Source organism: Melanerpes formicivorus, unplaced genomic scaffold (assembly GCF_026170545.1).
Source record: "Melanerpes formicivorus ecotype bairdi unplaced genomic scaffold, bMelFor1.0.p_v2 SCAF_6, whole genome shotgun sequence".
Lineage (NCBI taxonomy): Eukaryota > Metazoa > Chordata > Aves > Piciformes > Picidae > Melanerpes > Melanerpes formicivorus.
This window is the reverse complement of record NW_027142358.1, coordinates 11,537,327-11,565,195: the sequence shown is the minus strand read 5'-3', so window position 1 is coordinate 11,565,195 and position 27,869 is coordinate 11,537,327. Positions and strand designations below refer to the sequence as shown.

Sequence of the window (27,869 nt, the reverse complement as noted above, 5' to 3'; positions counted from 1 at the left end):
AAGAGACCAACCCTCATTTGGCTACAAGCTCCTTTCAGGTAGTTGTAGAGAACAATAAGGTCTCCTCTGAGCCTCCTCTTCTCCAGGCTAAACAATCCCAGCTCCCTCAGCCTCTCCTCATAGGGCTTCTGCTCAAGTCCTCTCACCAGCCTTGCTGCCCTTCTCTGGACACGTTCCAGCATCTCAATGTCCTTCTTAAATTGAGGGGCCCAGAACTGGACACAGTACTCGAGATGTGGCCTAACCAGTGCTGAGTACAGGGGCACAATGACTTCCCTGCACCTCCTGGCCACACTATTCCTAATGCAGGCCAGGATGCCATTGGCCTTCTTGGCCACCTGGGCACACTGCTGGCTCATGTTCAGCCAGCCAGCTGTCAACCACTACTCCGAGGTTCCTTTCTGCCTGGTCGCTCTCCACCATTCTATAGCACTGCATAGGGTTGTTGTGGCCAAAGTGCAGCAGCCAGCAGTTGGACTTGTTAAATGCCATCATGTTGGACTCCCCCCATCTATCCAGCCTGTCAAGGTTCCTCTGCGAGCCCTCCTATCCTCTAACACATCCACACCTGTCCCCAACTTGGTGTCATCTGCAAAATCTCATCTCTTACAATTGCTTAGTCTTTGATCGTGGTGATAGGATTTGGAACTCTTGTGATACAGATTAGAGATGGCAGCAAGGTATAAAACAATAGCAAATGAGGATACATGCTCTCTGCTAATTTTATACACCTTTATAAAATACAGAAAGGTGACATATGTACACTGCTGCATGGACTTACAAACGAGGCTTGTGCAAGGGAGTAGTCACCTACTGTAATAAGCTGGACTGTAGACTTGCATAGAACAAGGGCTGCACAGTAAAGCATGAATATTAAATAGAAACAAAGTTCACTTGCCATTTCAAAATAGATACCCTTGCAGGAGAATGTAGTGGACAACTTTTTGTAGAGGAAATGGGAGTCTCACAGCTTTTGGTTGGTTTAGTGCTCAGTTTGATTGGATGCCCATCAAACCAGAATATGCTGTTTATGTGCAGACAGAGTCTGAAGGCCATGACTTCGCAATCAAAAAAAACCCAAAGCACCTAACCAAACAAAAACCCCAAAACAAAACCCCACCAATCCTCTTTGCATACTTGACCTCTTTTTTTTTCTGTATCTTTAGAAAAGTCATTGATGATAATGTCAGACAGAGGTACCACTTATGCAGACTTTTCTGATTTAGTGCAGTCTTGGGCCTAAAGATAGGAAATCACCACTGTCAACTTTCTGAGTAAATGTGACTGCAGAACTGGCATATGATGCCAAGTTATGGGCTGAGGAGTGATTGTTCACTTGAGAATAGCTTCTGGCTAGAACCCTGAGCTTGCCCCTCCCTAAAACTGGTGTATTATTCAAATGAAGAACCAATTAAAAGTATCAATTTTGTTTCATCTTTTTCCATTAGTATATTGGATAAAATATGAGAGTAATTTCAAGATAATACTTCCAGTAAAATGCTGTTTGGAGTGACTCTTATTTTTTAATGTGAACTGTTACAAATGTCCAAAATATGTACAGAATTTTTTTTGTTTGTTTGTTTTGCTTACTCTTTGGGAAAGGGTGAGATCTCTTATCTAACTCAGTAGGCCAAATTCTGCTGTGACTGTGGTCATATGACTGGATGGAGAAGATCACATGGAACGTGTTGCTGCACAGAGTTTGACAATTTATATCAAATTGCTGTCAAAAGATGTCATATGAGGATGTGAAGCTGACTGGAGTATCTTGTTATCCAGAAAAAAACCCAAAACATTTACAAGTTTGAAATTAAATTCACAAGTATTATAAGGTCTCCATCAATGAAGCCTACTGTTTTAATTGGAAGACAAAGTGGCAGTTCCCATGAATGGGTTTTCCCATGGGGTTCAAATGAAATGAAGTCCTTCCAACATTGTGTGCTTAAGTTCAAGATTTTATTCTTGAGAGAGCTAGAAACAGAACTCTTGATGAAAATTGTTTGAAGGAGAGTAGTTAACTCCCTAAGACACTGTGAAAGTCTTTAATTTGTTTTTAAAAGATGAGGCAATATAGTTGCTACTTTTCTATTTCTTTTCAAGCCTTTTTGTGTGCTGGTTCTGCAATCATAATGGGTATCAGTAGATTTCTTGAGGACTGCTTCTGCTGAGTTTATTGGAGTTTTAAGTTTGTTTTCACTTAAGATCTAGTAGCAAATCTTGGTTTTAATTTGCAGTGCAAGTTGATTGCAGAATTGTGAAGCTGTTGACATGTGTGATACAATTTGATTTTCAATCTTGCCAGTTTTCAACTGTAAGAAACAAAATCTGTTAGTAACAATTTTAGTGGGAGTCATTGGAGGGTTCTTGCACTTTTGTTTTCCATCTCCCAGAGGCTGAAAGATGAAACTCATGATTCTGTTTGAACACTTTACGTCATTATTTAGCTGAGCTGTATATATTGACAAAGTGGCTTTGATATTTTCAAAGAAAATTAAAAAAAAAAACAAAAGTGAACTGCAGTATAGAAGGGGAAAAGCAACACAACTTTTTCTTAAATTGTACCACATACTGCTTTGAAAGATTTTTAGCTTTAGAAAGTTTTGTTCATGTCATGGGGAAACAATCTCATACAAGATGAACATTTTATAAGGAAAAAGTATGCATATTCTATTGAATATACTGCATAGGTTTATGATGCATTCACCACTGCACTGTAATTCAAAGTGTTTAATGCGCTGGACTCAGGCTGGCAATTGAATTGCTGTAACTGGAGATCTACTATAAGGTGAAGTAGAAATAGATGGCAGAAGTAGGCCTAAGCTATTAAAGCCTTCTGCTGCTTCTTGCAGCTATGGCCAAGGATGAAAGGGAGGCAGCACTGGAGGGCCAGTACAGAAGGAGTATGTATTTCAAATGCAGAATGGAAAAGCTTTTCCATGTTACCGCTAAGAGTGTAGAAGAAGTTTTCTACAAATAGTGCAATTGAAAAATACCATTAAAGCAGCTTAGTTCGTGGATCATTTCCTGGCAGTATGGTACATTTCTGTGAATGGGGAGCAGACTCGGAGGCGTGGAACCACGGAGACAGCTTTCACTAGAGCTTAGTTTTCTCCGGCTAGCTGGTGGTGCGAAAGCACATGTATAACATGTGTAGCTGTTCACAGGATTTGGGCCTAACTTAGTCCAGTGGTCTAGTATCTCCTCAGGAAGGATGGGGGGAAAAAAAATCAGTTTGTCTCCCCCTTCCACGGGCAGAAGCTGAAGTTATTTTCAGAGCGTCGTTGTAAGGGCCGAACCGGCCGTTCCTGCACTTACCTGTGGCCAGCAGCACCTCTGCTCTGCTCTCCTCTCCTCCGATTCCCACCCCCCTTAGTCCCTTATGCCTACCCCAGTGCCCGGGCGGCGCGCCCGCCCAGGGGCTCCCCTTGGCTCCCGCCCCGGAGCGGCGCTGCGGGCCGTGGCGCAGCAGGGCTCGACCGGGGAGCAGCGCCTGCGCGCCCGTCCCGCCCGCCCTGGGACCGGCCGCGGCAGCCTGGTGGGGAGGGAACGAGGGAGGGCTCGGAGGGGGTGGGAGGCGCACGCCGTTTCCCTTTCTCTTTCGCTGGGCGGCTGCCCGCCCGTCCGAGGCCGCTGTGCTGCGCCAGGTACGGTGGGGGGGCCGAGGCGGGGGCCGCAGGCGCCGCAGGTGCGGGGGGAAAGGACTGCAGTCGGGCGAGTGCGAGGGAGGGCGGGAGAAACTCTCGCCCGCTGCCCTCTCCTGCCGGCGGGCTTCCGCGGCGCTGGGGCAGGCGGGGAGGGCTCCTCCCCGCGGGGCCCGCCGAGGCCTGCGGACAGCTGCGCGCCTTGGCGGGGGTTGTACCAGGCGGGCCGAGGACCCTGTCAGAAGCGGCACAGCGGCCCCTGCACCTGTCACCCCCGCTCTGCGGCGCTCGGCAACTTGTCTCGCTGACGGCGGCAGCATGGTGGGGGCAGGGGCGCGGCCTTGGACCGCGGCTGCCGAGCGCCGGACACACAGCTGCTGTTATGTAAATAAGAACTCCAGTGCTCCGGCCAAGTTCATGGCGACACTTGCCCTCCGGGGCGTCTTCACGGTGCTGCCAGCCTTCCATACCTCTCTCTTTCTACATGCGTTACAGGTAGGAAAATGACTTACTTGGTGCAGGAGCAGGAGTTATGAGCCATGATGTCCCTGTGAAACCTCTGGGATTAAGAGCAAATGCCTGGAGAAGTCCAGCTGCACAGAGCAGCGCTGCAGCTCTTGTGAACCGTGGGCATCGTCACCTTTCGGACTTGCTCGCCTGGCCCCAAGCACTCCGCCAGCATTTCCTACCCCACGAATGGCTACTCAGAGGAAGCACTTGGTGAAAGATTTCAATCCTCATATCACCTGCTATATCTGTAAAGGCTATCTCATCAAGCCAACTACAGTAACTGAGTGCCTCCATACCTGTAAGTAGTACTTCACAAAATATTTCCTCCTTTTCAAGTGATATTTCCTTCAAGCGTTGTTATATGTTTAATATGATCTCTCTGCAAGTTTTTGTTAACTTCTGAAGTGTTGGGGATTTCTGGCCAGCCACCTGGATGATCTTGATGACCCATCTACTCTGCTGAACACCTTGCAGTGTGAAGATACACCTTTTCTTCCCCCTAGACTAACGTGCGGGCTCTGGCACCAAGCATGTATTGCTGTGGCCTGGCAGATCACTTGTAAGATCATTAGTTTGACTGTGGTATTTTTATAATACAGCTATGTTTTTGACAGTTAAGCCAGTGTACCTGTTGGCAGCATGCACAACAGGTACACCAGTTTGGTCAGTACTGGCCCACATCTTTGTAATGCATACCGTTGCACAGTGCGTAGAAATACTTGCAAGTCGACAAAATATTTATTTAGAAAGTAAACCTCTTTGAACCTCTGTCTCAGAAAAAAATAATGAGGTTTTATGCTCCTAATACTTCTAAAACACTAGTGTGTATGAATTACATTAAACATACGAATGGTAGTATCAAACTTGGTCATCTTGCTTTCACAAGCTAACTTACTTACATTCTTGATTTCTTTATATTTGTGGCTGAATAGAAGAGTTTGCTTGGACCTTTTTGAGAATTCAGGATCTTTCCAAATAAAATCTGAATTATTCTAAAAGAAGAGTAAGAGAACCTACATGTTCTCTAGTAGATTTCCCATTTAAAAATTCTTAATAAGTATCAATGAAAAGCCTTCACATTTCTTGTCATTTCTGTGCACTGTTTTTGTAGCTGTTAAATGGCTTCACTGTTAATTTTTACATTATAGTGTTCATTCTCTAGTATATCAAGTGGATAGGGAATTATGACATAATTCCTATATGTTGTTCATAGTACAAAGGTATTGTTTACCATTATTATAATGTGATTTTTAGTTTAGTTTTTGAGAAAAAAAAAAAGGTGAACTGTCTCCTTTCAAGTGTAATGTCTAATGCTAAAGATCATCATGTGTTTTGGGATATTAATCTTCTCATTTGTGTTACTTGGTAAAGTAATTTAAGTTCAGGAGGAGAGAAGTTAAGCAAAATATCCTTATAAGAATTTGAAATTGAATTGGAGGGAGAAAAAGATATATTAGCCATTATTAAATTGTCTGTCCCTTTAAAGAAAATTGAAGGTTTCCAGCATTAGTTTTATGGGGTTTTTTTATGATTGAAGTTTTGTGAACATTAGTTACTTTTAAAAGGTTGTGGTGAGGGGAACAAAGTGGCATCAGAAATCAGCTCAGAAAAAGAACGTTCGTGGTATGGTATCTTTCTGTTTAGATAATTTATTTGTTTGTTTACTTCTGATCTTGTTACAAAACAATAATGGCAGAAGGAGCACTTTCTTTTTCTGTGGCATCTGTTTCTTATGTTCACTTGTAAACTGTGAGCTCTTCACTTGGGCTATTACTGCCTAGTCACTAGTTCTATAGTCACACAGGTCTCCTCTCAAAAAAGCGGCCATGTGTTTGGGTCATGAACTAAAACTGCAGGGAAGAAGGGGTTATTTCTTTTAAGCAAAGTTTAGTTGCCAGAATAGAAAGCTTACAGTGCTGAGAATGAAAGTTGAAAACTTCAATGGGTGGTACCAAAGTCTTATGTCTGTAAAGAAAAAGATGATCTGTAGCAGAATTCAGGAAGACACTGTAATAAATAATCTTGCACTTTGGCTATTAGAAAATATTTAAACTTTTATGTGGGTTTTTTTTGGTATGTGGTTTTTTTGTTTTAAGTATAGGTGTTGTTCTTCAGTCATATCCCAATAGTTACTGATTATTTCAAGTGTCCTTTCATATTTGTCCTGCAGTACTAGTTGCCATGATTAAAAACAAGTCTTGCAGAAATGTTCAAATTCTGCAGATATTAATATCTTAAGAAATAGCATAAATTCAGTAGATAATTAGAATACCATGTATTACTCTGGACAAGATGAAAAACATATATTGACAGAGGTGTTCTCCAGTGATCATATGTTGTGGAAAGAGGTAGGAAATTTCTGCTCTGAGACCTTTCTAATGGTCTGTTACACAGCTGTCACGAGTGTTTAAGAACTTCTGGTCAAAGCAAGCTAGATGTGAGCTCAAAGGTGTATCCCATTATCTGTTTCTTACAAAACTTGGAAAATAAACTTTCCTTGGGAATATTCTTTAGTGTCCTAAAAATTAATAGGCTGTTCACATAATCATGGAAAAGTTGGTTGGAAGGGACCTCTGAAACTGTCTTGATCATCTTCAGGTGGGCTGGTTGCCAAGATTATACCAGGCCAGCCATGGCTCCTTATATTTGAGTTGTGAATTTCCAAGTCTCCATAGCCTCTTTCATTAGCCATTTCCAATGCAATAGTACTTACCTAGTGAAGAAGTTTTTGTGAATATCCTACTAAAACAACAACTTGTTACCATTGCTCCTTGTGATACCATTTACCACTACAGAGAAGAGCTAGACTCCATCACCTCTGTAACTGCTATTCAAATGGTATAGGATCTATTTATAAAGTGTTTTCTTCATTCATTTACAGACCCACATTTCATCTGAACTTCCTTCAGCCTACTAGCCTATTTGCAGAATCCCTATGTTGCTCAGCAGTTTAGGCTGTGGCTGGGCTTTGGTCTTGCTAATTTCATTTCCCATCCTTGTTTCCACTTCTAATATGCTCTATTTTGGGATATTAATTAGGAAGCTTGTGCACCAAGCAGGTTTTGTGCACTAAGCAGTTCTTCTAACAAAATTCCCTTTACAATGGGCTAGGTAGCTCTTGAGGGCATTTTCTTGAAATAACAAAAAACAACAATGAAACAAAACAAGCCAGCTCTCCTAAGTACCTTTCTTTGTAATGATAGCCTTCTTGGGACTAGCAATTGCTTAAATAAGCTGAAGTCCCATCTGCTGAAATTCAGAATCCTAAGTCTGCCATTTAATTTTGTATCTTTCCTCAAGCTCTGGAACTTGGTCATCCAGTGGTCACTGCAGTGCAAGCTGCCATCTGTGGCTGTATTCCCTGTTTATGGACAGTAGATCAAGTGGTCGTTACTCCTAGTTGGCCTCTGTAGTATTTGCCTTAAGAAATTGTCAAGCAGTGCAGTCTAGAAATTTTCAGAAATGTACTTCCATGCGGAAAAATAACCAGAGATGTCATTTTTCAATATCAAACCAATAATCTTGTAAACAGAGTGTTTTCCAGATTTCGGTAAAAACTTATGCCATCACCAGGAGATACCAAAAGAACTTCAATGCAGCAAAATTTCCCACCTTTAGACATATGAGCTGAACTGCTTTTGTACACCTGATGCAGTCCTTCAGTCAATGGCATGTAGCAGGTCTTAAAGGTTAGCAGGTCTGACTTCTTCTGAAATAGGAGATTTCAACCCAAAAAGTCTTGATTATCAAGTACTGAAATTCTCCCTTTTAACCGAAGTGAGTCTAGTCTGATTGTGCCTGGTAATTGTAATTAACAGTGGAGTAGTCTCACATGTATAGTTTCTGAGAAGGGTGGTTAAGTATACTGAAGTTTTCTGTCCTGTTTTTTATGCACATTCCCTGAAAGTAAGTGTTTTTACAGCAGGTTTAAGACAGCTAATTAAATACTTCATTAAAAATACTAAATTACTTGTTGCATCTGTGTGCTGTCAGTGAGATGGGCTTGATGTTCCACTAACTGTGCATATCCTGTGCCAATTGACTTTGAGAGGAGATCCTTGGAAAAAATCAAAAGGATGAGTTCTAGCAAAGAATTTGTCCCACAATTAATTAATTAAACTTTTTCATGTAGAATATTTTGTTTAAAAAATGCAGTATGAGGTTTTATTTAGGTACCTTGTTAGCATTTAAAAAATAATGGAGGAAGAGTCTTGCCATTGCACACTGTGTATGGATATGCAAAAAATACGTACTTTTGCTGTTGGCATAAGGTGCCATTCCACACAGTCCTGACACTTGTGTTTGTGTACACCAAATGATTACAAAGATCTCAAAGCATGTGAACCAGGTATCTTTGTACTGGCATTGTGTGGTATGTTATGGTTGCCAGCCAATATGTCACGCAAGTACTTTTATTTGCTGTAGTAAATCATCTTACATGAGTTTAACTTTTATTATGTCTCATCTGCAGAGTCATAATGCAACCATGAAAGTCAGGTCCTTGTTTCAATGGTCTGTGTAGCACACGCCTCAAAATCTTGTGAACTATGTGCATTTTGGTTAACCTGGTTTTTGATTTTTTTTTTTTCCCCATTTGCTGCCACACCATGACCTACAGTAAAGCAAGCTGACCCATGTCATTTTGTTAATCTATACCACTGATAGCATTGAAAGTTTCTGGTTTGTTGTTTAGTTTTTGTTTTGGTGGGGGTTTTTTTCCCTGAAGTAGTGAATTAAATAGATCTGTAATATAATTGTTTTTAATGAGTCCCCTTTTATCTATTCTTTTTACCCAATACTTAAGACTTAATCCCATTCTCTGAAATTCAGTGATAGGCTTTGAAAAATGTTCAGTGTTTTATGTGAAGAGTAACAGAAAATTATTGTATCTGTCATACCTGAAAATGCTGGTTGATGATCCTGCTCCTACTAGGAATAGCATGTATCAGTTCATTATTCTAGAGTGCTAGAATTTATGTGTAATTTTTACTTTCACATTGCTATAAATAAATCACATTTTCTTCTGATAGGCAAATCCTCATAGCATCACAGCTTTGCAGGAGAAAAAGCAAAAGCTGTTTTAGCTTCCTACAGTACCAATTTACATTTTTCAAGGGGTTTTTAATGGTATGAGATGACCTTGTGATTGGAACTGGCTGCACAAATACCAGATCCAGATCTGTATGTTCATTGGGGTAGGGAATATAGGGTATGTAGGACTGTCATAGTACTCTTGGTTCCTGATGGTTTGTCTGTATACTTCTCAAAGACCTCTCTCACACTGGAGATTAAGCTCTTGGGCCATTCATGGCTTCCAAGGGTGCCATATTCTGTTAAAAAAATGTATCAAGAGAGTGCATGAATATATTCAGACTGAGGAGTGTTGTTCCTTCCCATAGATTGGTTTATATTAGAAATACTTCTTCAAGCTATATTAATGAGTATTTGGGAGGTTTTGGGGAGTTAGTCATCTGACCTTAAATAAATTTTGGGCTGCTCACTACAAGAAGGATATTGAATTGCTGGAACATTTCCGGAGAAGGGCCACAAAGCTGGTGAAAGGTCTGGAGAACAAGTCTTACAAAGAGCAGCTGAGGGAAGTGAGATTGTTTGGTCTGGAGAAGAGGAGGCTGAGGGGAGACATTATTGCTCTATACAATTACCTAAAAGGGGATTGTAGTGAGGTGGATGTTGGTCTCTTCTCCCTAGCAGCAGGTGATAGGATGAGAGGAAATGGCCTCAAGTTGCACCAGGGGAGGTTTAGGTTGGCTATTTGGAAAATTTTCTTAATTGTAAGAACAGTCAGGCATTGGAGCAGGCTGCTCAGGGAGGTGGTGGAGTCACCATCCCTGGAAATATTCAGAAAATATGTAGGGATGGCACTTCGGGACATGTTTTAGTGGGCATGGTGGTGTTATGTTGATGGTTACACTTGATAATCTTACAGATGTTGTCCAACCAAAACAATTCTATGATTCCAAGTGTGCTAGTTATCTATCCTGTGGAACAGATTTCTTTAAACAACAATTTCAAATTTCTTCTATGTGTAAATGAAAGCTATAGCTCAGATAGGTTCTGTTTGTCTTTAGTTTGGAAAACAAACAAAAATCCTAGCAAAGCCAAGTTTAAAATATCTTTACAAGACAAATCAAGGAATCTTTTCAATGCAGTCAGATCAGTGTAATCTCATCACAGGCTTCAAGAACTCCTCTTGAGTGCAGATCCCAAGAACAGGTGGAGGAAATTCTCTTCAAAGAATTTCAGACATATCTTTTTAAAACACAGTAATATCTTCCCCCAGAAAGCACTTTCTTAATTTTTTCAGGGAAAAAGCACAACAGCAACAAACCAGAGGCCTACAACAAAAAACATCAAAGACCCATCCCCTTCCTTTATGATATCAGCTAGAAGAGCAACTCCCATCTTGCAGTTCTCCACTGAAAAAAAATTCCCTAAGCTCAGATTCTGTTAAGTCAGCTTAGTAAAGATCTAGAGTAAACCAAACCCTTATGATACTTACCGCAGTGACTTTCAGGTGCATTTCCACGTGGCCATTATTCACAAATGTGTTGGGCTTTTCAATTTCATCATTTTGTCCAATTGAGGTTCTCCAACAAATGGAGTTTCTGAGATAGCAAATGAGTCTTAACTTCACAACTCTCAGTGGTATCGTTATCATCACACTTTCTTTGGCCAGAAATAATGTGTCATCTCCACTTTCAGCACAGTATAGATACCAAGATTATGAGATCCTAGGTACTGCAGTTGGAAAGCTCAATTGACAGTAGCATATTTTACATATTCCTTTGGAATCTTGGGCAGAATAGGGTTACTTTCATTCTCATTGAAGTCGTCCAAGAAGTGCTTAACACTACAACTCTCATTTTAGAATTTCACTTTATATCACATATTTAATAGGTTAATCCTTCCTTTGGTCTACTTCTAGGTATAGTATCTCTACATTTGATTTTTTTTATGCTCTCAGAAAATTATACAGAAAAACCATGCTCCAAAAATGTCCCTTTTTAATTTTAATTTTTATTTTTAAATAAATAGAAGACATTTCCTCCAATAATAAATGGGGAGGATAAGATTTTCCAAAATGTTAACCACTTCCACTTATGGCAGTTTTTTCTTCTCTACACTATTCTTTTTTAAAATCTCTGGCTTACTTAAAGAAAGTTAAATGCAGTTTTGCCACTATGCCTCTGTATGATCTTCTGCTTGAAATATTTTGATTTTTTTTTGCAGTTATACAATGCATATTAATGTCAGTTAAAGAACCTTCAACGCTATGAGTTTGTCACATTGTTTCCTATTTTGATTTTCCTGTGGTGTGTTTGGAATAGGACCACCTTATGATTCGCTCATTTCTCACAGGAGGAGCAAGATGAATGATGTGATATAAGGATGGCCTGTTTCAAATAGAAAATCTCTCTTCATTGGGGCTTTCTCATGGACTTCATATAAAAATTTCAAATTAGTTAGTTGTTATTTGCTGTTAGTTCTTTTCAGTTCAAATATCATGGCATACTTGTGATTTAGCCAGTGACAATTTGGGACAATGTTCAGGACTATTGGTAGTATCAAAAAAAGCAAAGATACAGTAATTAGAATTTGAAGATAAGCAGGAATATATTTGGACAGTACTACTGCTGCTGTTTGGCCAGCTAATCAGATTCTACCCATGTATTTGCATGACACTGGTGGGTGCTTGCAAGTAATTCAGGTCTGGACACCTGTAAGGTTTCTGTCTGTTCCTTGGTACATCTTTTTGTAGATCATTATGTCTTTTAGCAACACCTCTTCAAAAAGTTGGGATAGTGATGCTGCTGATTTGTTCATTGAAGCCCTGTTGTTACGATACAACAGCCCTTCACCTCCAGGCCTGTGTGCCTGAAATGAGAGTACACTCTGTTACCTTTGAAGGTGCTCATAGTTATGCTTAGAATAAGGATATTTTTTTTAAAGAGCACACTGCAGAGCAGGTTCATTACACCTGTGGTGAGCAATGTGATGTTCTTTCCTATTTATTCTTAAAGCTTAAAAATATTAAACCATTTTAAGCTGAAGTAGAAAACAAGTGAAATAAATTGTGGTATCTAAAGCAAATAACACAGTTTCAAATGTCTATAATAGATGTAGGGAAAAAAATAAAAAATCCCACATCTATTTAATCTTGGCATAGCTAGATGAATTCAGGAGGCTCCAGCTCTTATCCATTGAATGTGTTAATAGAAGACAACAGAGATTTATATTCTCAGAAAGGTGCTTTTAAAATATATTTTACTGTCTGTACCTCTTCCCTGTTACATGATTGTGTATTTGTGGCTGGCTTTTGATTGGTAAAGAAACTGAACTATGATTTCAGTTGCTCCCTATGCTGCTTCATATTTCAGGTGAGTGACAGAAGGAAACATAGTTCAGATAATTACAGGAGCTGGTATGGCTGAAGGACTACTGATCAGCTAAAGAATTCTACCTTCTGTTGATTGTCCCTGGGTTGAACACAAACAGATGCTAAATCTTAAGAAAAAAACTTTGAGCTCAGAGTGTGCATATCTTTCCAATTTCAAGGATAACTTCCATTATTTTCAGTTGTGGAGGAAATTCTCAGTCTTTAATTTAAAGACTCACAGGTTTTCTGACCTCATTTTACCAGATCAACAGAAACCCACCCTGCATCTGGCACTGCTGTAGCTATTTACCTTGCGGAGAGTGTCAGGAGCCAGCCAGAGCTCTGAAGTCTGTCCATCAGACTTAAAGGGGAAACATCACTGTCATTTTAACCTAAGTTATAAAGTTAATGTCCTTAAGTTAGTGTTTTAAAAGAACTGGATAAAACAGCTACACAGGGCTTGAATGTGTGTGCATTATCAGCATAAGTTGATTTGTAGTAACTCTTCTATGCATGGTAAGGCAAAGATAAATGTAGGCTTTTCTTGTTGGCATTTGTTAATGTGTGACGTTATTTAAAGGAATTTCAGGATTCCTTAAAGATTGTCATATAATTAGGATTTACCAGCTTGTTTGGAGGTACTCAGTTCTTTAGGTAATTGATGAAAGAAATTAGTGTTTCAGCAGAAAGTGTATTGCAATTGCAACAGTCCATTATTTTTTCAGTCCATTTAGTGATAGATTTGCAATTCTCCTTTCAGTTTAGGTGAAGTAATAATAAACAGAGGATGGAGTTTATCTCCATGCAGGATGTTGCAACATGGTAATAATAGCAAAGATATTTATTCTCATCAACATGGCTTCCATTTTCTTATTAATAGCAGTAAAATCTACAGTCTGCAATTAATCACTTGGAAGCAACAGTAGTGTAGCACCTTGTTTAGTTTAATTTGCAGTTTATTGGATTTTAAATTCACATTGTTGTTTTTGTGCTTGTTTATGCTTGCCATGGTCACGATCCCCATTTTTCATTTTAAGATTCCAGTATTCAATGTTTTCTCTTAAGTTCTGTCATTGCTTTTGAAGGCACTATGTCAAAAGGGAAATGTAGTCTCTTTGAACCTGCGTACAATTTCTGTGAACTTTGCTCTTGCAGTAAGTATTTTGGACAGTGTTTTCAGTTGCCAGCAGCACTGTTAGAAATTAATATGTATAAATCATTTTCAGATCATCTAAAGTGATGATTGACTCTGTGCATACTGGAAAGCTTTAGCCCAGCATTCTCAGAACCTGCTCTTTATATGTGCTACATGGTATGAATTTTGAATTTTGTGTTGCTGAGAGAATTCTAAGTAGTAGAAATGTTGCATACTTTGAAGCAATGCTTGGCTAACCTGTGCTGCTGAACTCAGTGTCTTTGCAGAACAGAACTAGCTATGGCTTTGAGGAACAGTAAGTGGATAAGATACATTGTAAATATCTGCTTTTTAAAAAAGTACTATTTTCTCTTTGATGCATGAAGTAGTTAGCTGGTGTCATTAGGTCATGTTCAGGCAATATTATTTAGATCCTAGTCTAAGTTGGGTTTTTGTTTTTGTTTCTGTTTTTGTTTTTGTTTTTCCTTGTCTCTCAGTTTGTAAGACTTGTATTGTTCAACACTTTGAAGACAGCAATGACTGTCCCAGGTGTGGCAACCAAGTGCATGAGACCAATCCACTAGAAATGTTAAGGTAAGGTGATGGATGCACAACATTTGCTGATATGGAAGAACAAAAAATAATTTTATCTTGAAAGCAAACTAACTTCTTGGCTTATTTGTATAATACCTATATTGACTGTTCTAGGCCATAGATTCTTTCAGTTTCTCATCTCCAGATAAATTGTAAATTTAGTTTCTTCAGATAGAATAAAAGGAGGAAAGACAAGGGAAAGACTCAGACCTGGTATAATGTGCAAATTAAATATCTTAACATGCCTCTGGTTCGTTTATTTAATAAATTATTGTTTATATGAAACAAAATTCTAGAGTTCCTTTTCTCAAAGGAACCTTTTTTTTTTTTAATGATTTAGGGCAATCCAAACTGCATGCATCTTTTCTTTTCTTCTTAGAGGAATGTAGAAATTGAATCATGCAAATAACTGAATGTTTTCCAGAGTGTAGATCTACCAATGTGAAATGAAATCTGCAGTCAGATTCATGAAAAGTCGCTCATGAAAGAAAGTTTTGACACTAAAAATACTCTTTCTTGTGAGTTTGCATTTTTTTTTAATATCACAATAAGACATCCTTTTTTAAAAGAAAAAAATACTTTTCTTGAAATTCTGGATTCTCTTGTAGTGTAGGTATTACACTGAAACACAAGTGCGAGCCATCCTATAAGCATAGTACAGAGAAATTAAGAACTGTCATCGTAAGTGGAAGAAGCTCATGTTTTCCTAAGTGATGGAGCCACAAGCTCCCCTTACTCCTAAGACTCCATCCACCCCTGATACTAGTAGTTTAAAATACTATTGTAAACTTAGGAAGTATTTTCACATCAATGTTAAAATAAATATTTAGATCTGAAATTTACTAGGCTTGGTATTGTTTCCTAACGTCACTGTATTTCCTACAATTTGTCATACTGTGCTGTGACTTCTGATTGATATGTGTGTGTAGGTATAGCAATCCCCATGCTTCAGTTTTGTAGGAAGAAGATAGGTGAGAGCAACTTGAAATGGACTTAGCAGCTTGTCTTAATAACCTGAATTTTTGGAAGGATAGAGCTAAAAGGTTTTATGTAAATGTTTACTGCAAGTATTTTTCTGATCTCCTGTTGATGTCTGAGGCCCTGTGTTAATCATAATAGACAATGCTATACAGAATGCATAAGGCTACTATTAAGCTGAAAACAAAAGTATTTAAAAATTACTTTTAATTCTGACAGGACCATTCCAGAGGAGCTGAAAAATGCAATTTTTTTTAAAACATCTATTGTATGTTTAGTAATTTAATACTGTGTTTTAGGCAGGAAATGGTAGAAGAGTGAAAAAAGTTGAGACCACACACCAGAGATGTGTGAAGAGCTATTGTCCCGAAACTCCTTTTTTGGATTTATTTGCCAACAAACTTTGTATAACTAGCAGTTTCCTCCTTGTATTTCATGAAACAATGTTAAAGATTTGCTAAACTGCTACATCAGAAGGACACATGAGCAGTATAATGGAATCTTTTTTTTTTTGGATGTTGCCTGTATAACTCAATGCCTGAGTATGGTCTCTACAATTCTCTGATTGTAGAGACCAGCTCCGTCATTGCTCATCTGACAAATGACATCAAACACTTTAGATGGCATTTTTAATTGAGGTCTTTAATACATACTTCATAAACTACTGTATAAGCTGTTCTGAATAACATCTCAGCTATGCAAGTTTTTTAGATGTATCATTTATTTGGCAGTCCGTAGAGTCTGTTGAAACTGTAAGCCTGAGTCTGAAATTCAGCACTGAGCTCCAAAATGAAAATGTAGGAAGAGTGTTACGTTGTAGAATTCCTTTTCTTGATTTAGCAGAATTCTGCATCATCAGTATTCAATAGTGGGACTTTTCAAGAATAAATATAGAAAAAACAGCATGTATTGTACCATCCTAGGGAATGGTCAGTGGGATTTTGAATTAAGGTAGTGATACTCCTTTTTGAAGTCTTTATTTCTTTTCTGTTAATGAATAAGTTATGAAGATTGGAGCTTTCTTACAACATGAAATGAATTCCATTTCCAAGACACATTCTCAAGTTCCAGTGCTCAGCTGTGGGAACTTCATAGAAAGCAGAACCGTCTAGTTGCATTAGATATTTATAAGAGAGTCTAGAAGAAATAACGTACCATTTGGAAAGGTAGACCTATGTTGTCATCTGTCAGAAGCAAAGTACTCAGACTTGGTTTCCTTCTTATCTGTGAGAAAGTGCTCTCTATGCTACTTTGGCTCAGGGGAGATCCGTTTCACTTGCTGAAGATTTAATTGGGGTTTTTTAGTCCTCATAAGAAGAGGCAATTAAAAAATGGGTTGTAATTGTAGCTTAAACATGAATATTCTTATAGTATGACTGTCTACAAGAACTTATGGATAACACAGAAAACAAGTCTCAGAACAAGATGACTGGGTAATAGATCTAATGATAAACTTTCTATTACCAATTCTGTAAAGAAGTGAACATGAAATGGTCATGTATTGATTATAAGAAGATAATCATTATATTTTAAAATGGCTTTTAGACATTCTTCAACAATAAATCATTCAGTCTTCTTCCTACTTTGCCACTGCTAATGAAAAAAAGAGAACAGTAATGTTTTATGAGGCCTATGGTGTATTATTAATAGCATGTACACATACACATGTGTATATGCAAATACGTGTACACAGCTAGATATGTATCACTATTTAGATGTCAATTAAAGCAATTAGAAATACACCAAAGACAATTATGGCTTCTGACTGAATTGCAAGTTACTTAATTTCTCTGGCCCTATTACTTACTGTTTTATGTGACGATTTTTTAAGTTGTGGACAGTGCAAGTTGCTGTTCACAAAAGATAATACAGAGGGCATAAGATAGAGGGCAGAGAAGTGAAAAGACATAAGATAGAAGGCAGAGAAGAGAAAGGAAAAAGAGAGGAAGCTGAAAGGGATATGAAACAGTGAGAGGAAGTGGAACTAGGGAGTGGAAGATAAATAGGAGAGTAGGTAATATTCAGAGAAGTGGGGAAAAAAAAAATTTTGCTTCAGGAACAAACCTAAATGTACTGTGTCCTCTGGAAAGGACTGTAATAGCCATTTCTGGCTTTAATGTCTGGATGTCAGAGGGCATGCCAGTGCTGCATACTGTTATCTGGTAGACAAACTCGTGGCTGATTTAAATAGTTTAAATGAATTAATGTTGAGTACTGAGAACTGTCTAGCCAGAGCAGCATGGATGCTCTGTGGCCGTCTTTATCCTGCCAAGACTGGTTTGTCTGTGTTGTAATGGGTAGAGAATAGTCTGTTCAGTTTTTCTTAACCATATTACCAAAGCACTCAAACACTTAATATGATAATGGAATTTATAACTTTTATGCTTGCTACTCAGGACATAGACCTTAAAAATGGATAGCGCTTCTGAAGTTCATTCCTTCTAGTACTACAGTTGTTTGCATGTAACACAAATTGAAACAATGAACATTTTAGAATATTGCTGTTTTTAATTCTGTGCTTCCTTTTTGTCTTTATACAGTAAAAAATTCCTTGATTATGTATAAAAGAAATTCATTCAAGAGGTGGCTGAGATAAGCTTTAATACATGTTGTCTCTCAAGCTAAAATAGCTTTTTTTTTTACCAGAAATGTGGAATTCATTTTGTTATTTTAAAGTATTTATTAAGGAAAGGCTAGAAATATATTAAATGCTAGTTTCTACTTAACATGAAATGTATTTTTTCCCTTTGAAAGGCTGGATAACACCTTAGAGGAAATTATATTTAAGCTGGTGCCTGGACTTCGAGAACGTAAGTTTCTCATTTGGTTTTGGGTACCTGTTTGAGTTGATGGAGGGAGTGTGGCTCTTTGTGATGCTACAGCTGTGGTATTGACTTGAAAATTCACATTACTGTTTTTTGATGTTAACTAGAGGAACTGCAGCGAGAGATCGAATTTTGGAAGAAAAACAAACCTCAAGAAAATGGACAAGGTGATGATATTTTTTCCTCTCTCATTAGGTCCTGTTTCTTCAAAGACTTAAACATGTACATTGTTTTTACTGAATGTAAAGATACTACAAAACTTGTAATGCATCTGGAGACCTTCATGTACTGCTGCTTATCTATTAACCAGTTGTTTTACAAACACTAACTGTTTCACCATTGTTTATATCTTCACTTCCCTAAGCTCTCGTTTGCAACACTCATGCAATTTTCCACTTGAATTCTTAATTTTCTTAACACAACAAAGATGCAAAACTACAAAAGCTTTTACAGATTATTATCTGTTGCTGAATTTGACCAGTTGTTAAATAGGAGGTTGTCAAGAATTAGGTAGACAGATAGTTCAATAGTTCTCCAGACATGCAAAAGAATTGGTTTATATAGATTCCAAAATGTTGTGGGTTGTTGGTTTTTGTTTTTTTTCTCTCTCGCTTTTCTTTTTCTTGTTGTAGTGTTTTCTTGGGAGGTTGGTGGTGGTGGGTTTTGTTTTTTTCTTTTTGTAGCTGACCTATGGACTTTGAGACCTCAGTATTGACGTGCTAAGCAAGGACTACATCCAGCTGGTTTTTTGCCCCTTTAACATCAAGGTTCTGTATCTATAACTTAGTTGATTTGGGCAATTCTAAGAAGTTTTTAAGGTTCTGCTAAGCTAAAGAAATAGGGTCAGTCAAGGAATCTTCTGGCAATACTCTCCTGAACTCAGTTGTTCATAATATATTCTTTTCAACTTCATATTACTTAATTTTCTTTCTCACTAGTTTTGTTGATTTGTACTTTGCATCCATTCTAAAGGACAGGTTTCTTTTGTCTGTTTTATAATTAAATTAAGAACTGCTAGGAGAGTTTAAATGAAATTATATTAGTTCACTACAATATGTTGCATAGTGTTGTAGTAAAAACCTATTCAAAACCTATTCACTTTTAAAAGTACTTAGGAAATAATTGCAATGAAATACGGACATTTGCTATCTATTTAGAAAACTATTTTCTGCTATATGCAGAGTAGAGAAGAATAACATATAATTTGCAAAACATAGAACGTGACTTACTTTTAACCAGTTTACTCTTCTGGTTCTTACCTTCATCCTGAATTTACTGGTAAATCTAATGGAGATCAGTTACTAAGTGTAAAGAGTGATTGCATTGTTCTGTGAATCAGAGGAAGACTCTTAACTCTCAAAATAAACTTTTAAGTAGCTACAGATATATCCAACTCTGCTAATAACTGCATCCTTGCACTATGAAAATTTGGCTGTTTGAAAGTCAGGACAGTTGGTTGAGACAAATTATAAGCATTTAAACTATTTTTTGCTGTAAACAATCATCTATAATCTCACCTGAGAATAAATTACTTGATGAGAATAATTTTGGCAAGAAGGGTTGTTGATACCATGCCTTGCAGTCACACAGAGTAATTTAAAAGCATGTCAGTTACATCCTGTACCACAGGTCACAATAATGTTCCCACCTTAGCATCTAAGATTATGTAAAAAAACCACAGAATTTACAATTTTCACATATTGGAAGGGAACAGAAAAAAAAACAAAACACCAAAGCATATCTCTGGCATTGGTGACTCCACTAGGAGAGTGGCTGCTAGAGGTAATTGATGATGCTGTGGTACAGAGCAAAAAAATAATCTTTGTTGGTCCTTTCTGGTCTGAACTCGATAAGGAAGAGGCCAAACAGCTTTACATTGAATCACTCTATGGTGATCATTTTTGTATCAAATATCTGAGAAAAGCAGATAATTTACAAGGTTTGGAAAAAAAAAGATGAGGAAGAAAAATGAGACATCAGTTTATGCCTTAAGGAAAAAGGGCTGGAGGTGGATGGGGAGTTGGTTTGTTTTTCCTGTCTTCTGTTCTTGGCTTGCTGATTCTTACTTGGTGAACACAGGGTCCATTTTGGTGAGATTAAAATTCCTTTGCTTTGTTTATCCTTTTTTCTCCCTTTGTTTTTTTTTAAAAAAAAAACTTCTATCATACTGAACTTTAATAAGATGCCTCTAATGGACCATCACATTGATTTCTGGAGGCTGCCAGTACAAACATCATTAATTCTAATATCTACAAGGATTTTTTTAGTGGATGTTCTAGGATCATTTGCATACAGGATCATTTGAATGTCTGTCAGAATACCTTGAAAGATGTGACCTTTTTATGTGTGTGTGCCTCTTTCTGGAATAACTTTATAGTTGCAAATTTGCTAATTTCCCTAATTGTGTAGTTGGCTTGCCTTTCAAGACTTATCAAACTGCATAACTAAGTCTAAGAATCTCTGAATCATAGGCAGGTTCCTTCGACAAATGCATCTGATAAGTAGACTGCACCTGCTTGATTAAAGCAGTTTGCTTCCTGGACTTTCATCCCCCCCCCCAAAAAATATCTGTAGTCTGACATTAAGTTCTGTTCGTAGCAAAATGATAGAGACAAAGTGTTTGTATGATACACATTTAACTAAATGTATCAACATCTAATAGGGACTTGTGGGGAAATCTTTTATGATTATAAAATGCTTCAAAATTGTAAGAAAAAAGTACTTAATGTACCTTAAAATTAATCTTGAATATGTAAAGCAAATCAAATTAACTAATTACCGTGTCTAGAAACTTAGGCATAACTTGATATGTGTTAAAGTTTTCATTCTGTCTTCTCATCTTAACTCTTCTAAATTACTTTAAAAGTTTGTGGTGAGTGTAGGGAAACAGCAGAATTTGATCTGAAAATTTTTCAGGAAATGCAGAAGTAGCTTATTCCAGTTACTTGTGGTAATATTTTCACACAGAATCAGAATCACAGAATCAATAAGGTTGGAAAAGACCTCAGAGATCATGAAGTCCAACCTATTACCTAACACACCATGACTAACTAAACCATGGCTTCAAGTGCCACGTCCAGTCCTTTTTTGAACACCTCCAGGGGTGGTGACTCCACCACCTGCCTGGGCAGCCCATTCCAATGGCCAGTTACTCTTTCTGTGAAGAATTTTCTCTTCACCTTCAGCCTAAACTTGCCCTGGTGCAGCTTGAGACTGTGTCCTCTTGTTCTGGTGCTGGTTGCCTGGGAGAAGAGACCAACCCTCATTTGGCTACAACCTCTTTTCAGGTAGTTGTAGAGAACAATAAGGTCTCCTCTGAGCCTCCTCTTCTTCAGGCTAAACAACCCCAGCTCCCTCAGCCTCTCTTCATAGGGCTTCTGCTCAAGACCTCTCACAAGTCCTTCTCTGGACACATTCCAGCATCTCAATTCTTAAATTGAGGGGCCCAGAACTGGACACAGTACTCGAGATGTGGCCTAACCAGTGCTGAGTACAGGGGCAGAATGACTTCCCTGCTCCTGCTGGCCACACTATTTCTGATGCAGACCAGGATGCCATTGGCCTTCTTGGCCACCTGGGCACACTGCTGGCTCATGTTTTATTTCAACATAAAGCAGTTTTTGTTTTAAATCAAAAGAAATTAATTGGGAATCCAGTTTAAAAAAAAAAAAAAAAAAAAAAAGTAGTATGTAATAGGCTTATTGTATAGTGTATTACAAATCTGTAAAATATTACTCCATTTTACGGTACATTTTATGGTTATTTAGCATGTAGATAAGGCTGCAATGTACGTAGTCTTAGCATTCTAGTGTTCAGCTGTGCTAAACCTTTGAAAACTGTAGGAGATGGTTAGATTGTTAAACCAGGAATCAATAGAAACATAACAGCATCAGTGAAGAGAGATAAAGTGGGATATGTGATTATATAGGATATATGTGCTCTGCCAAAAAATAAAGGAGCCATTCTTCTTTGCTTATCTTTTTCTTTTTGTAAAGGTGAATAAACATATGGCTATTTACTTGTGCTATTTACTTGTAAAGTCCTGAAGAGAAACACATGAATTTTTTTACAATGGCATTACTTTAGACCAGTTCAAAAGTAGATGAGAGTTAAGCTATATCTTCCCTTACTTTATTTCATAACATTTCAGGAACTTGTCTCTACTAGGGTATTGCAGCAGTTAATATGAGATGATTACCATGTGTCTTTGGTACACAAGTGTTGAGAATAGTGATTCCACTGTTTATGTAAAAGTGATGTTTTATTGACAGTGAGCTACCAAATCATAGAGTAGGTTTACAGGTTCAGAGATCTTGATGCGTGTGCAGTTGAGAAGTTTTGATTACTGGTTACAAACAGAACTGGACAGTCATAACTATTAGTAATCCATCAGCCTAATTATTTTCTGTCACACAGAAATCTGTTGTTTGCATATTACATTAAAATTTCAGTAGTAACAATTTCTTTTCAGAGTTTTGTAAATTGATCAATTTAAGAATGCACTGAAGTAAAATGGTGTAAAGTTAATTTGAGGAAAAAAAAAAGTGCCCTTGAAAATTACTACTTTAAACGTGTATTTGTTGCTACTGTGACTTTTAATTATTTTACACTTAAATAATACCATCCGTATGTTTTATAGATGAAAGCCCAAAAGCTGATAAACCCAAAGGAGATGAGGAGTGTGATGAAAACGAAGAGGATAAAGATTATCACAGGAGTGACCCACAGATTGCTATCTGCCTCGACTGTTTACGCAACAATGGGCAGTCAGGAGATAATGTAGTCAGAGTGAGTAGTAAAGATAATCTGTGCTGGTTTTATTGTTGGCAGAATAGCATCTTACAGGAAGCAAATAATTTTGTGACAGTTACAAATAAATTTTAATGTAGTTAGCTCCATTTCCACATTTGGTGTACTTGTGTCCACATGTAGTCTCCATTTCCACACTTACTTACTCCTTTTATTTGAGGCATTTCTGTTGCTTCCTGGAATTTTGTTTAAAACAAAAAAACCAAACTACATTTCCATACAGAAATCCAGGGGTTTTTTTTACAGCTTTGTAGTCTACAGCCTTGATAGTATCTAACTGCGTTACACATTAGATTACCACAAAGGTACTTAAAAAGCTAGCTGTAGGCAAGATGCCTCACACTTTCAGGATTGCTGTTTCACCATACCAGCATGAAGCTATTTTTCAGGTATGTTGTGCACCTAATGACTGGAGTCCAGGTCTTTTGAGTTGTTAACCTGATTCTGACACTCATGTGTCATCTCTGGCCTTGGGCAGGTCACTTTCATCTCTAAAACGTGTAGAGTAATACCTGCTAACTGCTGTATTAAGAATTAGAGATACTTGGTTTCTATTTCTGAAGGGAAGATTACCTAATGGTAATCTAATCCTTTGGAGTTCACCAGAAGGTGTTCAGAAATCCTCTTAGATTTTAGTAGTGTTTTATTAAATTACAAAGAAAATAATTTTTTCAAAAAATTAAAAATGTGTCTATTAGAACACTGCTTATACTTTCTACGTGCTAGGATACAAGTATAATTCAGAAGTTTTTCTACTGTAGGAAAGTTTTGATTCATCAAGAAAACATACATAGCACAGTTTCTTTACAGATTAAGAAATCTGTCCCTCCTTCACCATGTAGCAGTCTCAGATTTCCAGTTTTCCTGTTGAATCAATACTGTTAGGTTCTGGATCACAGAATCTGTGGTAGTAGGTATGTCTCAGGTTTATAGCTTCCCTGTATTTTACCTTAATTATTTGAGGACTGAAGAAATTCTAATAAATATAACTCTCTTTGGCCCTCAATGTTACTAACACAGACACTTAGATTATTTAATTTCTTCGGGGGCTTTTCATGGTTTTGTTGGGGCTTTGATTCTTTTTTCATTTCTCCCTTCTGTGTCTTTTCCAAATTTCTTTAAAATCAAAGATGGGTCAAATAAGTTTGTTTGTCATCTTGTCAATTTTGAAAGAAAAAAGTGAACAAAAATAAGCCTACAGTGCTACAGTGAATTAGAAGAGAGTGCAGTAAAATTGGTTACCGGTTGGAAAAAATACCAGTTGCAGCTCTTCTTGTGCTAAAGCTTGCTTGCACGCTTCAGCATTTCTGACATGGTTTTTTTCTGGTTTGTTGCTGATGCTTTAGGGTTTAATGAAGAAATTTATCCGCTGTTCAACTCGAGTGACTGTGGGAACTATAAAGAAGTTTCTCAGTTTAAAATTAAAACTTCCAAGTTCTTACGAGGTATGTTTGGAAGAACCATGCTTGTATTTTTATTTCTCTGCAAAGTATTATTTTTATTTTTTTAATTATATTTGAACTTGAGGAATAATTTTTTTTAGCCCAATCACGAAGTTCTATTCAGTATTTGAAGTTGTATTTTGTGCATTTTGTCACCATGACTAAAGTTGCTGTTTGAGGAACTCATACTGTTCTAGTAACTTCAGTTTGTTGCTCACCTGTGAAGAAAGAGATACATTAGGTTTTGATATTTTTATGTAAAAATAAATATTTTCTCTTTCCTTGTGGCTAATAAAAGGTCACTTAATGGGGTTTTGGGCTAGTAGCTACTGGGGAAAAGGAGATCTCATCTAGACATACACCAAATTACTCTGCAGTTTCACTTTCTTTAAATGTAAGAAACTATCCAGTAAGGATGAAGAAATGAGGAGCAATGCTATTTGAATCTTTCAAAATGCTGATACTGTTTTTGTACCTTCTCTGGAATTAGATGAGATTTGATGTTGAGAGGGTCTTTACTGCATAAATGATTTGGTCTTTTCCAAGGCAAAATTTATTCTTTTCCAGATCCCTGGGGGAAGTTCTTAACACTCCTAAATTGTGATGCAAGGTGGCACTGGGAAGAGTGAGACTTCTGCCTCTCTGTCCCTCTTCCCAGGGGCACAGGAATTTTGACCTCAGCACACACTATTGCCTTACCCAGTTCTCTTACATGAGTCAAGGACTCCATGATTTGAAGGCTGTCTTTAGCACAGATGACATCATCCCAGCTTTAGTCTAAGGTTGGGTATAGGTGAAGTTAAGCACTTGGCTGAGTTATTGCATAGCTAAATGCAAGCATTTGTCACAGCATCATGACATGTTGACCAGCATTTTTATTTCATTATATTATGCTAATTATGATAGTTTAATAATCTGTCCATGGTACCTTAATGGCTTGTGTTGCATAGCATCTGCTTACTTCAAATTTTTTTGACTTTTTTTCCTCTGAAAACCAGAAAAGCATTATGGCTATAGTATTGAAGTAGTTGTCAAACATTTTCAGTGGAGGGTAGGAGGTAACTTCTTTAAACTGCTGTGATGCAGTTTTAATAAGTCATTTGTCATATTAAAATAATTACTTTTACCATCAGTTAACAAAGAGTCATGTTTTTATAGTCAGAAGTACATTTTCCTTGGAACTTACAGTTTACTTTTTTAAAATAAATTTTCTTAAATTACTTTATCATTTCTTTAAAAAAAAAAAATTGACAGAGGTTCTGGTTTGTATCTTTGGATCTGAAAGAGCATTAACATAACAAGGAGGCCTCCAAACACAAGGTTTTCTCTTCAAATATATACTGTGTAGTGTTGATAAATACAGGGAATGTTTATCTCTGACTTGTTTAGAGAGCTTTCTTCTGTCCACACCTTAACTAAAAGCACAAAAGTGAAAAAAAATAAAGCAGAATACTAGTGCCCAGAATTGCACATTGACAGCGTGTTATATTTATCCAGGCTTCATATATGTCCAATGAAATTACTGCATAATGTTAGGAATTGAGGAATTAACTCTGAGATTCACTTCAGAGTTCATATAGACATTAGAATTTTGAATCCCTTTGTCTTAACTGTTTGTTCTGTTACATTTTAAGCTGGATGTACTATGCAATGGAGAAATCATGGGGAAGGACCATACGATGGAATTCATCTATATGACAAGATGGAGACTAAGAGGAGAAAATGTAAATGCCGTTACATTATTAAGTAGTGATGTTTTGCTATATTTTTTTATAGGGAGTATTCATGCTTTCACAACTTGGACCAAGATACATTCTGTGACCTTTCAAAAAACCCTGATTTAAAAGTTCATTTTGCCTAATTTCTGGATTTCTTATGCTCCTATGAGTAAAACCTTTCATCATGTATATTGTGTGGATTCTGGTAGTTAACAACAGCAAGTACACAAAGTTTACATGCAAATTCTGCTCTGAGATTTAATTCAAGTATCTGAAAAGCCAGACACTTGTTCTTTTCTCTGCAAATGCACTTTTATGACACCATGAGTTACAGTGGTTGGGAAATCTGCATCCAGCAGTTTTTTAAGAATCTATTTTATTTAGTCAGTTGAAAGTAATACTGAAAATTATTAGCAGAATCTAATTGTTACTGTTTGTGTTAATATTACAGCCATTGTTTTTCTATATGCTGTATAACACTAACATCTATATTAACAGCTAAGTGGGTTGTCCTTGCTGCATGTATGTATTTTGGAGTTACAAGATCAAATTATTAAAAGGCATTTCTTTCAGGTCTGATACTCAGTTTGATTTAGTAGCCCTTATATTTTCTTGTGTATTTAACTTTTGTTGTTAGAAGTCATATCCCCTGTTTCTTCTCTTATACATTAGTTCGTGTGTGGCTGTTGATTGTTCACTCTTCATTGCTTTGGAGTTTAAGCAGATTTGTAGGCTCTGACTACTTGTGGATGTATATACTGATTGGTAGAATATTCCAAACTTTCTGTACTCTCTTTTTAAGCCTCTTAGTATTCAAAATAAAAAGCACTGCAGCATGGATAGAGGAGACAGAGGATTAAGCACACTGTGCAGTTAGTTCACAAGTTTCTTAAAGTTTTATCTTAATCTGAAGGGGGAGAGCAATTGTGATAAAAGTTAGGGGATTTAATGTATATAGGCAAGTGCTCATAAATTTGATGGTTGCTTAAACTTAAATATTTAACCAATAAGGGAACTTTGTGAAGTGATATTTCCAAAACTACGTTGAAATAAGTGTTTGGCTTGCCATCTTATATTTTTGTTAGCATTGTCTCTATATTAGGAAGTGTTGGGGCAACAACTTCAGTGATAGTAGAATACTTTCATGAAATTTAATCCCTCAGTCCCTGCCTAGAAATAGACTTTGGAAGCAACAGTAACTATCATCTTGACCAAAAAAAAAAAAAAAAAAAAGAGGCCAAACAGAAAAAAACCCAAACCAAACAAATGTTATTTGTACTGGTTAGATTTTTTCCAAAATCTCAGAACTGTATTTTTTTTTTAACATCCAGTGAATACGACTCCTAATTGAATTTGTAGGTTGTGTTTACATACACATAGTATAATCAGGTATGTGTTCATCTTTATGTAGTTTTAAATCACTCTCCTGAGGTGAGAGATGACAAACTAAAACCTGTAAAAATTGCATTGTGCTGGTAATAAATCCAGTAACATCTAGCCTTCTATGATTTTTTTTTCTTTAACTATGTGTGGTCTTGTAATATAAAAACAAGCTGTGATAGTAATTAATTAATCTATTCTTTTGGATGAAGATCAAGTAAATCCAGTACCTCCAGAAGCTTTTATTGACACACCTGTGGACCTTACAAGAGGTAGAATAGTAAAGGGAAAATATCTGTTTATTCATAGAGGAGTCTTTCCTGTTTTAAATAAGTACATTAAATTTAAACTTCACATTTGCAAATTAAAAATTAAACCATCAAATGGTGGATGTGTATGTCAAGCTGTGGATGCCTCTTATCTGATCAGAACATCATCT

General features: G+C 37.2%; 1 protein-coding gene across 4 annotated transcripts in view; it reads left to right on the top strand.

Moving 5' to 3' along the window:
* PCGF5 (polycomb group ring finger 5) overlaps positions 1–27,869 on the top strand; it is a 64,613-nt gene that overhangs the window by 24,937 nt on the left and 11,807 nt on the right. For 2 of the 4 annotated variants that reach the window (XM_068139695.1, XM_068139694.1), the window contains exons 1-8: positions 3,568–3,644; positions 4,137–4,449; positions 14,182–14,278; positions 18,011–18,066; positions 18,189–18,248; positions 22,721–22,869; positions 24,237–24,335; positions 25,967–26,056. In XM_068139695.1, the coding sequence (XP_067995796.1) occupies positions 4,338–4,449; positions 14,182–14,278; positions 18,011–18,066; positions 18,189–18,248; positions 22,721–22,869; positions 24,237–24,335; positions 25,967–26,056 (663 nt within the window). In that variant the 5' untranslated portion in view covers positions 3,568–3,644; positions 4,137–4,337. Of the gene's footprint in view, positions 1–3,567; positions 3,645–4,136; positions 4,450–14,181; positions 14,279–18,010; positions 18,067–18,188; positions 18,249–22,720; positions 22,870–24,236; positions 24,336–25,966; positions 27,868–27,869 lie in introns of those variants that run through there. The other 2 variants (XM_068139691.1, XM_068139692.1) reach the window with 2 other exon arrangements.